This window comes from Balaenoptera borealis (genome assembly GCF_965194805.1).
Source record: "Balaenoptera borealis genome assembly, chromosome: 3".
Taxonomy (NCBI): domain Eukaryota; kingdom Metazoa; phylum Chordata; class Mammalia; order Artiodactyla; family Balaenopteridae; genus Balaenoptera; species Balaenoptera borealis.
Genome location: NC_138866.1, coordinates 92165458 through 92180325, shown reverse-complemented (window position 1 = coordinate 92180325; position 14868 = coordinate 92165458). Strand labels below are relative to the sequence as shown.

The 14868-nt window shown below is 34.7% G+C and overlaps 1 protein-coding gene across 7 annotated transcripts in view; it reads left to right on the top strand.

Annotated features, from left to right (window-relative positions):
* The window catches only part of FAM227B (family with sequence similarity 227 member B), a 308625-nt gene that overhangs the window by 10074 nt on the left and 283683 nt on the right, over positions 1-14868 (top strand). For 3 of the 7 annotated variants that reach the window (XM_082387961.1, XM_082387964.1, XM_082387966.1), the window contains exons 2-3: positions 11527-11580; positions 13861-14092. In XM_082387961.1, coding sequence (XP_082244087.1) covers positions 11530-11580; positions 13861-14092 — 283 coding nt within the window. In that variant the 5' untranslated portion in view covers positions 11527-11529. The other 4 variants (XM_082387962.1, XM_082387963.1, XM_082387965.1 and 1 more) reach the window with 3 other exon arrangements.

Here is a 14868-nt window from a genome sequence, read left to right as displayed (position 1 = left end):
GATAAGAGGTCAGAAAAGGAAGAAGATGCTACACTACTGGCTTTGAGTTTTGAAGAAGGAGCTAAGGAGCAAAGCAATGTAGGGGATTCCTAGAAGCTGGAAAAAGCAAGGAAGCAAATTCTCCCCTAGAGCTTCCAGAAGGAGTACTATAGCTCTGCAGATCCATTTCAGGCTTCTAAACTGCAGGGCTGTGAGATAAGGAAACCTGTGTTGATTTAAGCAACTAAGTTTTTGGTAATTTGTTACAGCAGCGATGTGAAACTAATACAGGGAGAAATGGTGATTTTTTTATATTTTAAAGTGGCTTGCAGATCTGAAATATGCCACGTACTTAATTGATGGGCTGTCTATATTTAAATTTCTAGGTTGAAAGTCATTTTCTGGAAATAATCATATTAGTTCTTATCTTTTTTCCTCTGATTCTTTTCTTTAACATTTTTTATTCTAGTTTCCAGAAGATTTCTTCAGCTATTTTCCCCCTACAAACTTTGTTGAATAATTAATTTATAGCATTATATTTGTACCTTAACTTTCTTTTCTTTCTTACCTCATAAAATGCTGTTTTGGTTTCACAGATGCATTATCTTATCATATCTCTCTAAGAATCTTAAAGATGTTTTAAAAGTTTCCTTCTGTTCCCCGTATTGTCTGTATCCTCTCAGATTTTATTTTGTTATCTGTTTGGATTTCTATTTTTTTATTTTTATCTTTTTTGAAATTTTACAGCTATTCCTTAAATATCTAGTAAGCCTAGGATTTCTGTTCGTATTGAAGAATAAAGATTAAAACAGTGATATAAAGCTCAAGCTCACTGTGTCTTCATAAGAGGATCAGATTTTTCCATTGGGAAATTCTCAAACATCTGTAGAATAAAGGCACTAATGAAGATAAGATCAGAAATCAATGAAATTGAAAACAAATGTGCACTATAGGAAGGCAACAAGGCCAAAATTAGTTCTTTGAAAGGATTAATAAAATTGAAAAGCCTTAGACTGACTAAGTAAAAAGAGAAAACTCAAATAGCAGGAGTGAAAGTGGAAACATCCTACAGATGGTAAAAATAATAAGAGGCTATTAAGAACAAATACTTATGTCAAAGTAATTGACATTTTTTGTTTCCCTTGAAAAACGCAATTTACCAAACTGATGAAAGAGGAAATAGACAATCTGAATGATTCTATAACAATATTGAGAAATTGCATCTATGTTAGTCTGCTCTAGCTGCCATAACAGAATACCACAGACTTGGTAACTTAAACAACAAAAATTTGTTTTCTCACAGTTGTGGAGGCCTGAAGTCCAAGACCAAGGTGCTGTTCGTGTTGGTTTCTGGTGAGACTTCTCTTTCTGGCTTGTAGATGGCTGCCTTCTCACTGTGTCCTCACATAGCCTTTGTGCATGCATGGAGAGAAAGATCCTTCTGGTGTCTCTTCCTCTTCTTATAAGGACAACACTCTTATTGGACTAGGGTCCCATCCTTATGACCTCATTTAAACTTAATTTCCTCCCCAAAGGCCCCATCTCCAAACACAGTCACATTGGGGCTTAGGGCTTCAACATAGCACCCAGGAAAAAAAAATAGAGTCTGAAATGAAGACTTCACTGGTTGCACTTAACGTTAATTATCCAAACTGAAGCACAGAGAAAAAAAGGTTGGAAAAAAAAAAACCAACAGGGGACTTCCTGGTGGTCCAGTGGTTAAGACTGTGACCTTCCAATGCAGGGGGCGTGGGTTTGATGCCTGGTCGGGGAATTAAGATCCTGCATGCCTCACTGCGTGGCCTAAGAAGAAAAACCCAACAGACTCAGTGACCTGTAGAACAATCTCAAGCTATCTAACATAGATGCAGTTGGAGTCCCAGAAGGAAAGATGGGCAGAAGAAAAAAACATTTGAATAAATAATGATGGATAATTATCCAAATTGATGAAAACTATAAAAGAACACATTCAGAAATTCAGCAAACCCAAACAGAATTAAGAAAGGAAGGACCAGGGGAAGGGAGGAAAAGGGAGGGAGGGAGGAAAGCAACCCCACTGACTGCTGAAAACCAGTGATAAAGATAATATTTGAAAAACAGCCAGAGGAAAAAGACACATTACATATAGGAGAACAAATATAAAATGATTAGAACATGTTCCCTTCTCCTTTATTTTCTGCAAGATTATGTATAAGATTTGTGTGATTGCTTTCTTAAATCTTGGATATAATATACTTGTGAAGCCATTTGATTCTGGAGTTTTTCTTTGTGAGATTTTTCATTACAAATTCCATTTCTTTAATTGTCATAAGGTATTTACCTTTGGTAGCCACCTACGAGGAATTAAAATGTATCCACAGACTTGTATGCAATTTTCATTGCAGCTTTTTTCCATAATAGCTCAAATCTTTAAACAAGGCAATGCACACACACACACACACACACAAAATGGAATACTACTCAGCAATAAAATGCAGTGATCTTGGATATTTCACAGAAAACTTATGTTGAGCAAAAAAAGCCAGATACAAAAGAGTGCATAATGTTATGATTCCATTCTTATGAAATTCTAGACCAGGCAAAGCTAATTTATAACTAACTAGTCTATAGTTACAGAAAGCAGATCAGTGTTGCCTAACGCCAATGGTGGGATATTTTTGCGTGGAGTTGTAGGGATCAACAATAAAGTAGCACAAGGAAACATTTTGGGAGTGATCTAAATATTACACATTTTAATTGTAATGGAGGTTACATGGATGTATGCATTTTTCAAAATTCTTTGAACTGTGACTTAAAATGGTAGTTTTTTTATGTAGTAATTACGTAGTAAATTATACCTCAATATAGCTGATTTAAATAGAAAAATCATTTATATTTCTATTTACTAGGAAGAAACAATAGAAAAGGACATGTTAAAAATACATTTGCAGTTTAAACATTTCAAACATACAATAGGAACAAAAATCATCAAGTATCCTGGGATAAATCTAATGAAAGATTGTCCAAGATCTCTAACAAACAGTACCAAATGAAATTTTAAAAGATCTAAATTAATGGAGAAATATACTATTTTCATGGGTTCAAAGATATAACATTGTAAAGATGTTAGTTACTCAAATTGATCAATATATGTCATCTAATCCTAATCAAAGTTCCAGTAGGTTTTTGCAGAATTTGACAATCTGATTCCTAAAACTTAAAGGGAAATGTAAAAGGATAAAAATAGTGATGAGCAAATCAAAGAGGAAAACAAAGCTGGAGTATGTAAACTATAACATATTAAGATTTAAAATAAAGGTACAGTTATTGAAACTGTATGGTATTGTCAAAAGAACAGAAAATTACACCAAAGGAACAGAACTGAGTGTCCAGAAACAGACCTACATCCTGACATATATAGCCACTTGAATATATGGCTAGGTGGTACTGAAATGTAGCAGGAAACACAATCTTTTAAAGTAATTGGTTCTGGATCAACTGGAAATTCATGTGGAAAAAAAAAAAACCCTCAATTTTTTAACCTCACCTAAAACACAAAAATCAATTCATAGACTTAAATGATCATAGACTTAAATGTGAAAGTAAAGAAGTATGACATTTAGAAGGTAAAATAAAAGACCATCTTTTTACTTTGGGGTAGGTTAAAAATTTCTTAGATAAGATAAAAATGCATAAATAATTGACTTTACTAAAATTAAAGCATCATAATAAAAAGCATTAAAATGGTGCACACTATTTTTTCTTATCTGACAAAGGCTCTACATCATAACAATAAAAAATTAATATGCCATCAAATCAATATCAATAAAATCAGTTAAAAATACCAACTCCCAAATAAAAATTGAGCAGAAGACTTGAACATTTGCTTCACAGAAGAATATATCCAGATTGCCAACAAGCAGTTGATCAACATCATTTTTCATCAAGGAAATGCAAATTAAAATCACAAGATACAACTACATGCCCACCAGAATTGCTACATTTAAAAGTATTGACAATACTAAATATACAGTAGTACTAAAGAATACTACATTCTTTAGTAAGAATGTGGAATTACTGGAACATTCATACACTTCTGTTCATAGTGAAAATAAGGACAACCACTTTGGAAAGCTACTTGACAATATCTACTAAAGCCGACCCAGCAATCCCACTCCCAGTTCTATATCAAGTATACCAAAAGACATTAAAAAAGCTTTCGTATTATCTTGATTTAATATATACAACATAATTTACACAAACAGAAAAGGACTCAAATGTCCATCAAAAGTAGAATGGATAAATTTTGGTATATGTTATACAATAGAATATTACACAGCAAAGAAAAAGCATTACTACTATATGTTGAAACAACATGGATGAATCTTACAGACACAGTGTCAAGTGAAGGAAGGTAGAAAGTGTACATATTGATTTTTCCATTCAAATGAAGTTCAAAAATAGGCAAAACTTATCTAGAGAGGTAGAAGTAGAATACTGTTTATATTGGGGAGGCAAATGACTGGAAAGGAGTAAGACATTACTCTGGGTTACTAGCAATGTTCTGTATGTTGATTTGTACATTGGTTATAGGGGTGTATAGATTTGTAAAAAAAAAAAAAATTATCGATCCATACACTTAAGAGCTGTGCAGTTTATGTGTTTTTTACTTTAACAAAAAGATTAAGAAACACAAATTAGTTGCACATATGACTTGGAAAAAACAAGCCATAATTATAACTATTATATTAATATTGGAACTGTAAATGAAGGCATAATTAAAGGTACTTTTTAAAGGAATTGTGATAAAATGGATATAAGAGATAAGGAAGGAGAAGGAAGAGTCTAAGATAATTCAGACTTCAAACCTGGATGATTGTGAAACCTCTATAATTAAAAATAAGAACAAGATTTACTGAGTAAGGACTTGTGCTTCAAGCAATGATCATGAATTGTGTTTTGAAAATACTAGGTTTGAATTTAAAATACCTAAATGTAAAATATTTATGCTCAAGTCTTCTATGAATCTTTAGAATAATGTGTCTTAAAAATCATTATTATGAATAAAAATCAGTTTTAAACAATCAATTACATAGAATTTTAAAATTCAGACATTAAAGATTACCACAAATCTCATAGCTTTGAATCCCACTCAACACTGATGATACATTAAAGACAATGTAAAGTTATTATAACTGATTTTGGAATTCCTGGGGTAAACTACACGTGAGCATGATATATACTTTTTATATCTGACTGGCCTCAAGTTGGTAGTAATTTGTTAAAGATTTTTGTATCTATGTTCTTGAGAGACATTTGGTCTATAATCCTTTTTTGTAATCTTGTAAGATTCTATTATCAAAGTTATTCTGGCTTTATAAAATGATTTAGGAAGTATTCCCTCCTCTATTTTTGAAAGTTACTATATCATCTTCTTTCAGTTTTGGTAATTTTTTTTTAAGGATTTGTCCATTTCATTTAGGTTGTCAAATTCATTGACATAAGTTTTCAATTATGTGCCGTTTAGTCATTTAATGTGTGCACATTCCCTAATGACATCCCCTTCATCATTCCTGGTATTGATCATTTATATTTTTTTGTTTTTTTAACTTCAGTCTATTAAGGTATCTTTTTTTTTTTGTCTTTTAAAAGACCAGATTTCAGTTTGTTGAGTTCTTTACTGGTTTTGTATTTTCATTTCATTGACTAACGCTCATATCTTTTTTATTCGTTTTTCTACTTATTTTTTAATTCTTCTCAGTTTTTTTAGCTTCCTAAGCGCTGTGTTTTCTTCTAAGCATAGATTTAGGTGCATCCCACAAATTTTAATACATTGTGTTTTCATTATCTTTCATTATCATTCAGTTAGAAAACTTTCTAATTTTTCTTATTATTTCCTCTTTGAGCTAGAAATGGATTATTTAATATTCAAGGATTTCCTAAATGTCTTTTTGTTACTATTTTCTATTGTTGTCAAAGAACACACTCTGAATGATTTCAGTTATTTGAAATTTTTGAGACTTGTCTTATGGTACAGCATAGGTCCATCTTGGTGAAGGTTCCATGTTCCATTACTTAAAAAGATTGTGGGACTTCCCTGGTGGCGCAGTGGTTAAGAATTCACCTGCCACAAGAATATACAGTGGAGAAAAGACAGCCTCTTCAATAAGTGGTGCTGGGAAAACTGGACAGCTACATGTAAAAGCATGAAATTAGAACACTCCCTAACACCATACACAAAAATAAACTCAAAATGGATTAAAGACCTAAATGTAAGGCCAGACACTATAAAACTCTTAGAGGAAAACATAGGCAGAACACTTTATGACATATATCACAGCAAGATCCTTTTTGACCCACCTCCTAGAGAAATGGAAATAAAAACAAAAATAAACAAATGGGACCTAATGAAACTTAAAAGCTTTTGCACAGCAAAGGAAACCATAAACAAGATGAAAAGACAACCCTCAGAATGGGAGAAAATATTTGCAAATGAAGCAACTGACAAAGGATTAATCTCCAAAATTTACAAGCAGCTCATGCAGCTCAATGTCAAAAAAACAAACAGCCCAATCCAAAAATGGGCAGAAGACCTCAATAGACATTTCTCCAAAGAAGATATACAGATTGCCAACAAACACATGGAAGGATGCTCAACATCATTAATATTAGAGAAATGCAAATCAAAACTACAATGAGATATCATCTCACACTGGTCAGAATAGCCATCATCAAAAAATCTACAAACAATAAATGCTGGAGAGGGTGTGGAGAAAAGGGAACCCTCTTGCACTGTTGGTGGGAATGTAAATTGACACAGCCACTATGGAGAACAGTATGGAGGTTCCTTAAAAAACTAAAAATAGAAATACCATATGACCCAGCAATCCCACTACTGGGCATATACCCTGAGAAAAGCATAATTCAAAAAGAGTCATGTACCACAATGTTCATTGCAGCTGTATTTACAATAGCCAGGACATGGAAGCAACCGAAGTGTCCATTGACAGATGAATGGATAAAGAAGATGTGGCACATATATACAATGGAATATTGCTCAGCCATAAAAAGAAACGAAATTGAGTTATTCATAGTGAGGTGGATGGACCTGGAGTCTGTCATACAGAGTGAAGTAAGTTAGAAAGAGGAAAAACAAATACCGTATGCTAACACATATGTATGGAATCTAAAAAAAGAAAAAAAAATGGTCATGAAGAACCTACGGGCAAGACAGGAATAAAGACACAGACCTACTAAAGAATGGACTTGAGGATACGGGGAGGGGGAAGGGTAAGCTGGGACAAAGTGAGAGAGTGGCATGGACATATATACACTACTAAATGTAAAATAGCTAGTGGGAAGCAGCCACATAGTACAGGGAGATCAGCTCGATGCTTTGTGACCACCTAGAGGGGTGGGATAGGGAGGGTGGGAGGGAGGGAGACGCAAGAGGGAAGAGATATGGGGATATATGTACATGTATAACAGATTCACTTTGTTATAAAGCAGGAACTAGCACACCATTGTAAAGCCATTATACTCCAATAAAGATGTTAAAAAAAAAAAAAAAATCCGCTTGCCAATGCAGGGGACATGGGTTCGAGCCCTGGTCTGGGAAGATCCCACATGCCATGGAGCAACTAAGCCCATGTGCCACAACTACTGAGCCCGCGTGCTGCAGCTACTGAAGCCCGTGTGCCCTAGAGCCCATGCTCTGCAACAAGAGAAGCCACCGCAATGAGAAGGCCGAGCACCGCAAGGAAGAGTAGCCCCCGCTCACTGCAACTAGAGAAAGCCCACACACAGCAACAAAATCCCAATGCAGCCAAAAATAAATAAAATAAATTAATTTAAAAAAAAAGATTGTGTATATTCTACAGTTGTGGGGTATAGTTATTCTATAAATGTTAATTAGGTTAAGTTCCTTGATAATGTTGTTCAGATCTTTTATCTCCTTACTGATTTGTGTGTGTGTGTACTTGATTCATTAGTTACTCAAAGAGATTTTAAAACCTATTGCCTATTATACGATCAGACCCCTCAAGATGGCTGCTCTCTTCCTCTTTATATATCCCCTGCTCGACCAGCCCCTTCCCCAGCCAGTTATTATTCTAATCCTTACACCAAAACAGCTCCACCTGCTAGTTTATCAAAGAGAAACATCTGCCCTCATTAACCGGAGGGGCTGTGAAGGACCCTCCTCTGCCGGTTTCCCAGGTAACTGATGAGCCAACCTGATGTTAATTGCCCCTATAAATAGTAGCCTCCTTTTCCCGGAGTAGCAAAGATTGTTGCTGTGTCCTCTCTGCTTTCGGAGGTGAGGTGTGGCTCCAGGCCTTTGGACTTGTAAGATTTCCTATCTATTAAACTATTGATGTCTCTGTCGCTGTTTTCAGGTTCTTTCTTCAGTCTTGCAACTGAGCAATTACAAGGCTTTCAGGCCTGTGAGGTGCAGCCCAACACCTATATTTCCCTTTAGTTTTATCAACTTCTGCTCTTTCTTTTGAAGCTCTCTTATTAGATGCAAATGCATTTGGCATTGGTATGACTTCTTAATGGAGTGACCTTTTATCAGTGTGAAATACCTTATTTATATCTGGTAATACTCCTTGTCTTAAAGTCTACTTTGATATTAATATAGACACAGTTTTCTTATGTTTCGTATTTGCATGGTTCTAGAAATCCCGTTCGCTTCTTTTTTAGAATTTGTTTCTCTTTAAATACTCCATGTCTTCATGCACTATAATCCAACCTATATTTTAAAATCTTTCATGTATTTATAATAGCTGTTTTTAAGTCCTTGATGCTAATTACAATCACTGGATTCTCAGTGAATTGGTTTCTATTGACTGCATTTTCTTTTGATTATGGATCCCATTTTCCTTCTTTGTACGTCTTGAAATTATATTGTGTATTAGACATTATGTGGAAAAAATTGTGGAGGCTGAAGTTTTAGTTTTGAGAGCGCAAGCCTTTTTTCTCTCCTTAGTACTTCAAGTGAGAGGCTGATTTTTTTTTTTTTTTTTTTTAATACTCCTAGATTTGAGTTGGGCTTTAGGGTTGGCTGCAGCTTTAATTAGATTGAGTTAACTTGTGACTAACCCAAATTCCAACCTCCCTCTTCACAGCCACCTGTTATATCTTGTCAATGTTAAGTTGGTACACGTGTGGAATGAAGTTTTAGATATTATTGGTTCACCTTTGTACTCAATTCTGTCTGGGCTTCTGGAACCCAAGTACTATAAGAATGTGTTGGCTTACATAAGTTCTGTATCTTTCCAGCCCCTCCTCTTCTACTGCTTTTCTAACAAAACTCGTAAGTAAGACTTGGGGGCCAGAGAAGGGATTGTTTGGTAGAGTCATTTATTCTTTCATTTGGGTATCTTTCAGACGCTGGTTCATTCCCCAGCTCATGCTGACTCTTGAGGCCCAGCTGATTTCTCTTCATCTCTTTGAAGTTACTGCCCCATGGCAGGCCAACTCTTCCCTCAGTGTATGTACAGAGCTCACTGTTGGGTAAGGAAGCTGCCACAGCTTTATGCTCACTTATGAAGGAGATGTTCCTCTCTGGATTTCAGGTCATCAAGGATTACAGGGAGGGCGGCTTCATGGGCTTGCAAGCTGTGCAGTTGCATAGGACCTACTGTTTAGAAGGACCCTATACTAGGTTTAATAGTCTGATGTTACCACCTTAAAATTCTTATTTTTTGAACAAGGGACTCTGAATTGTCACAAATTATGTAGTCCTGCTTACTGGCATCCACCACTTTTCACTAACCCCATAGAAAAGTAAGATTTTTATTTGGTCTGGGATTTTCATGTTGTTACCATGGAAGCATCGGTGTTTTTGCGTCCTTCTACATCCTACCAAGGTCATAAGTCTGTTTAATTTATGCCTCAGCTCCTTTTAACTTCCCCCCTAGAGAACTCTGGGATTGTGTATTGAAATTATCTGAAACTTTCCTATGCAAGTTTCACTTCTTCAATTCCTTTTTCTAATTCCCTTTAGTTGAAATGTGGGTGTTTTTAGGGCTTTGTACTAGAAGTGGTTTGACAGCCATTACAAAGGGGAAAAAAAGGTAACATTTAAATTGTTTTAAATCGGCTCCTTTGTATTCTGTGCATTTCAAAATATACTGATAGCTTTCTTCTAGTGAAATGGCTATACTCACTATCCCTGAAGATTATATTGTGAGCATTTTTTTTTGTCTCTAAGCATTCTGTGCACACCATCTCTTATTTCTTTTCTCAATTTGGCTAGGTCTAGAGCCCATGTTTTCCATAAAATTTCTTGACAGCTCTGTGCATCTTTGCTTCTGTACACTTGTTTTTTATAATGACTGTCACATATGCCCTTTATTTTATTATTGTATTATCTGTTATATATTTACTTATGTTCATCACATATTTTAAACAGTATTAAGACAGTGAAATATTGTATTCAACCTCAAATGTGTAGTTATTTTCGCAAAACATGGTATTGTGATTTGTAATCTTGATCATTTTATCTATTGATGTGAAATATGTTCTAGTAAATTAAACTATAATACAATCTTTTCAGACATGTCATCATCAGAGCATTAGGGTATTATATTAGGATATTCTGAATTCCTGTTATTTTTGCCTTCTTCTCACTGGTCTTTCATTCTCTAGAAATGGTTTTATTATTTTTTAAAATACCTACACATTTCTTTGACACTCGTCTTCTCATTTATTCATTAATTTATGCACATCACAGTATTTAATTATGCACTGACCATTGGCCAGTCAACACATGAAATTTTGACACTTCAGCAGTGATTACCCTACAGTTTTTGTCCTCATAGAGATACAAATCTGCTGTTGTTACTGTAAAGAATCTTTTGGGGGGCCAAGGAGGGCTTCCTAGAGAAAGCGACTTTTAATTTGATATTTGAAATAAAAGCTAAATAGGCCAAGAATGAATTGGAGGGAGAGGGTTTGGGACAGGGGAGCCTTCCAAGCATAAGGATGAATGTGCACACAGTCTCTAAGGCAAGGAATAGCAAGATGTCTTGATTAAAATTAATTTGTCTAATGAAAGAATACATTTTCAACTTACAAAGAAACTACTAACAAAAATGGGATTATTACTTACTACACTGAAACATTCAAAGATTTAAATTATTTTCACCAGGTCACCACTGTGCCTTTTAAAATATTTCATCAGTAAGAGGAGAATGTTATTATATTACTGGCTCTGAATTTATTGTAGACACCATTCAAGATAGCCCAAAATATCTTGGAACTCTTGTTGGAACTGGAAATGAGGATATTCAGCAGGATTCATATGGAGCTTTTCTCCAGGAGCAGTGTATGAGAGGGAGGCCTTTTACAGAATTTGGTTTGGAGGCTCAGAATTTAAACATTGATCTCTGTCCCTTTTCAAAGTGCAAAGACTTAACAAAAGTGAATATTTAACAATATCTTACAGCTCTGAAAATTATAACTTAAGTCCAGTATCATAATGTACTTAAATAAATTAGGTGTAAGCATCATATAAACAATCTGAATTTATGTTAATGAACAATATTGATTTTACTTCATTAGAAAATGCAAGAACCTCCAAAGAACATTGAAGAATTCTTAAAGCTTCAGAACTTGGTAAGTAGAATATCCTGTTTTATGGGACTTTGATATGTGACTGGTTCACACATCAGTCCTCTTCCTTTAGGAAAAAATAAAAATTCTTTTTGATTGCTTATAGAATTACTTTGTCAATTTAAAAAGAAATTGTTGAGAGTTTGATTAGAATTACAGTAGGCTTTTGAAATTACTTTTAGAAACTTAGTCCTTTTAAAAAATACATTCTAAAATTATATAATGTTAAAACTATAAAGACTTTATGTGCCACCCTCATCTATCTACCTCCTTAAATGTAATTTTTTATGTTTCAAAATTACCAATATGTTTTTTTTCTGATTATGACTAAGATAGTCATTTTAGAAAATTAAAAGAAAGAGATAAGCACTGAAAAGGATAAGCATCCTAATTTTATCATTTATAGATTAATCACATATATTTCACTATTTAAAGTAGGGAAATCATAATCTAATCAGGCTGGTAGAATTTCAAGATACTTTATTCACCTCATACTGTAATTCAGTATCTTGGACAAGAATTGTGATATCTCAAGTCTGGCATAAAGGCTACCTTTTTATGAACCTTTGTGCATATTGTAAAATCTGTTCAAATTCATTTCCATTTTAGCCTCTCCCCACTTTTCCCAAATTCATTTCCATTTTAGCCTCTCCCCACTTTCCCAGTGTCCCTAACGATAGCAACTGATGACCCATAACGTAAGGACTATGTTTTCAAATCTGGCTGTCATTCTAATTTGACAATGTTTGTCTCCAGGGAGTATATCTTGTGATCACATCTTATTTTTCTGAGATCTTTGTATTTTTGACACATCCAGATTTTAATGCTGGAAAACTTCCCCAGGTGGTTATGTGTTTTGTTTAAGATGTATGTTTATAGGATTTGGGAGAGGGCACTTATGTATCTAAGAAATATTCTCTTTTTCCAAAATGGCAGGGGCACCTAGATCCTGCTGGGAAACTTCTCCAGCATTAAAAGCTGGGTATTAATCAGGTACCTGTTATCATTAGAGAATACAGTGGGTTTAGGAAGCTTTTAAAGGAAGAAAAATGGAAGTAGAATAGACCAACACAGGTTTAAAATTTCTGATCTGCAGACTTCAGATTTATTCCCATTTAAGCTAAATTCTCAGAATATCTTACCCAAATTCCTCTTAAAGAGTTTCATCCTGTGAAAGTTCCTACTATTTCAGAAAGCATTCTCTTATTCACAAACCTTTAATTGTGTCAGCTGTATTTCTTTGTTTTGGTATTAAACAATTTTATTAAAAGATAAACTTAGATTCGCAAATATTAATATTGTGGTTCCCCTTTCCTTCCCTTCATTTCCCTTTCTTTTCTTCCCTTTCCTTGTTCTCCTTCCCTTCCTGAACAATGTAGTCCTAAGGCCATTTGGTGGCCAAAACAAGGCAGCATCCACATTGGCAGGGGGAGGGGAATGTTCTGTTGTCACCCAGAGTAGCCTTTCTGAACTCAGCCACCGTGGGGAAAGGTATCCATGTGATACCACAGGTGTCAGGGTCCAAGGGGGTGAGGATGGTATTCACATGTGGCCTCGGGTGGGGAGGTAGTTCAGGAAATGTGGAGGTAGGCTGTGGCCTGCTATGAGAAGTCAGAGCCTAAGCAGGATGAGAGGGGCATCCACATAGTGAAGTCTGGCAATGGATAGGAGAGATGGGCTACCTGAAAGGATTGATCAAATACGTACATATATTTAAGATAATGGCAGCTAGGTTTTTCACTGTTGGAGATGGTAATCATAATATGGAAAGAGAGAAAACTAGAATGTTTGGAACTGGAATTAGAGTTAGCAGTATGAACTTGTGGTTTTAATTACATAGACTGAGGAACTGTTGTAGACTGAAGGGGACTAAAGACATATGATGCTTAAACACAATGTGTGATACTGAACTAGAGCCTTTTGCTATAAAGAGCATTATTGATTTAGTTGATGAAACGAGTAAACTCAGAGAATTAGATAGGAACAATGTAACAATGCCAATTTCCTTATTCTGAGGGTTTGTTTTCAGAAAATAAATGCTAAAGTATTCAAGGATGATGGGGTCATCAGTCAAGTAAGCAACTTATTTTCAGATGATAAAAAAGGGTTTTGTAAAGCATCTGAAACTTCTAAAGTTTATGTTTTTTTTCACAAATTAAAAAATTGCATTTAATAAAAAATGCTATAGAATAAAGCCTCAATTTCAGCTCATTGATTTTTGAACTCTTCTATTTAAATTCATTTTAAAAAATGATTTAAGTTGTATTGTCTCATTTTTTGCAGGATCATTGGCCAAAGGAAATCCATTTTGGGGATAATGATAAATTGTTATGTACTCTGAAGAAAATAAAAGAAGATAGTTCATTTACTTCAATTTATACACATCTGTGGGGAAATGTCCCACGAGTACATGATGCAGCCATGGCCATGGAGTCAAGATTAGCAGAGTGTTCAATTCTTCTGAAAAACCATGTCTCTGAAATATTTGAGTGGAACAGAATAATTTCCAGGACAAGTAAACCTTATTTTTTATATGCGTAAAGTAATTGTCACTTGTGTGTGTGTCTATCACTGTGTGTGTGTATTCTCATACAGAATGAAATCCTAAGATATAAAATATCAAAACATAAACATAAATATATTCAATTTTAAAACCTCTTCATTTCAAAATGGTCCAATTTGGATTTTTAGTTGAAAATGAACATTTGCATTCAAAGAAAGTGTTGCTAGGATAAAGCCTAAAACAGTTCTGACCTTTGAGCTGGAGCAGAGGTAACCAAATATCAGGGAAACAGGGTTGCATCAACTAATACTGTTACCAGAGACAAGCAAGTCAGCAAGAGTCAGGAGATAAAAAAAGTTAGACCTACAACCCAAAGTAAAGGGAGTGAGACTTGAACTATATGAGCTAAGTTAACCTGTGAGAAGTACCTAGCATTCACTATTGGATAACTGCAGACTGAGTGAAAAGCGTATCTGTAAGTAATGATAATTCTTACTACTTTTCAGTATTTATATAACCTTTACCTAGTTGTGTTTATTAACACTTTCACAATAGTTTTAGATACTGATGGTGATTCTTATTCTATTCTTTATTTAACGGGCAAACTTGTAATATACGTCTTTTTTTTTTAACATCTTTATTGGGGTATTATTGCTTTACAATGTTGTGTTGGTTTCTGCTGTAAAACAAAGTGAATCAGCTATGTGCATACGTATATCCTCATATACCCGCCCTCTTGCATCTCCCTCCCACCCCTCTAGGTGGTCGCAAAGCACCGAGCTGATCTC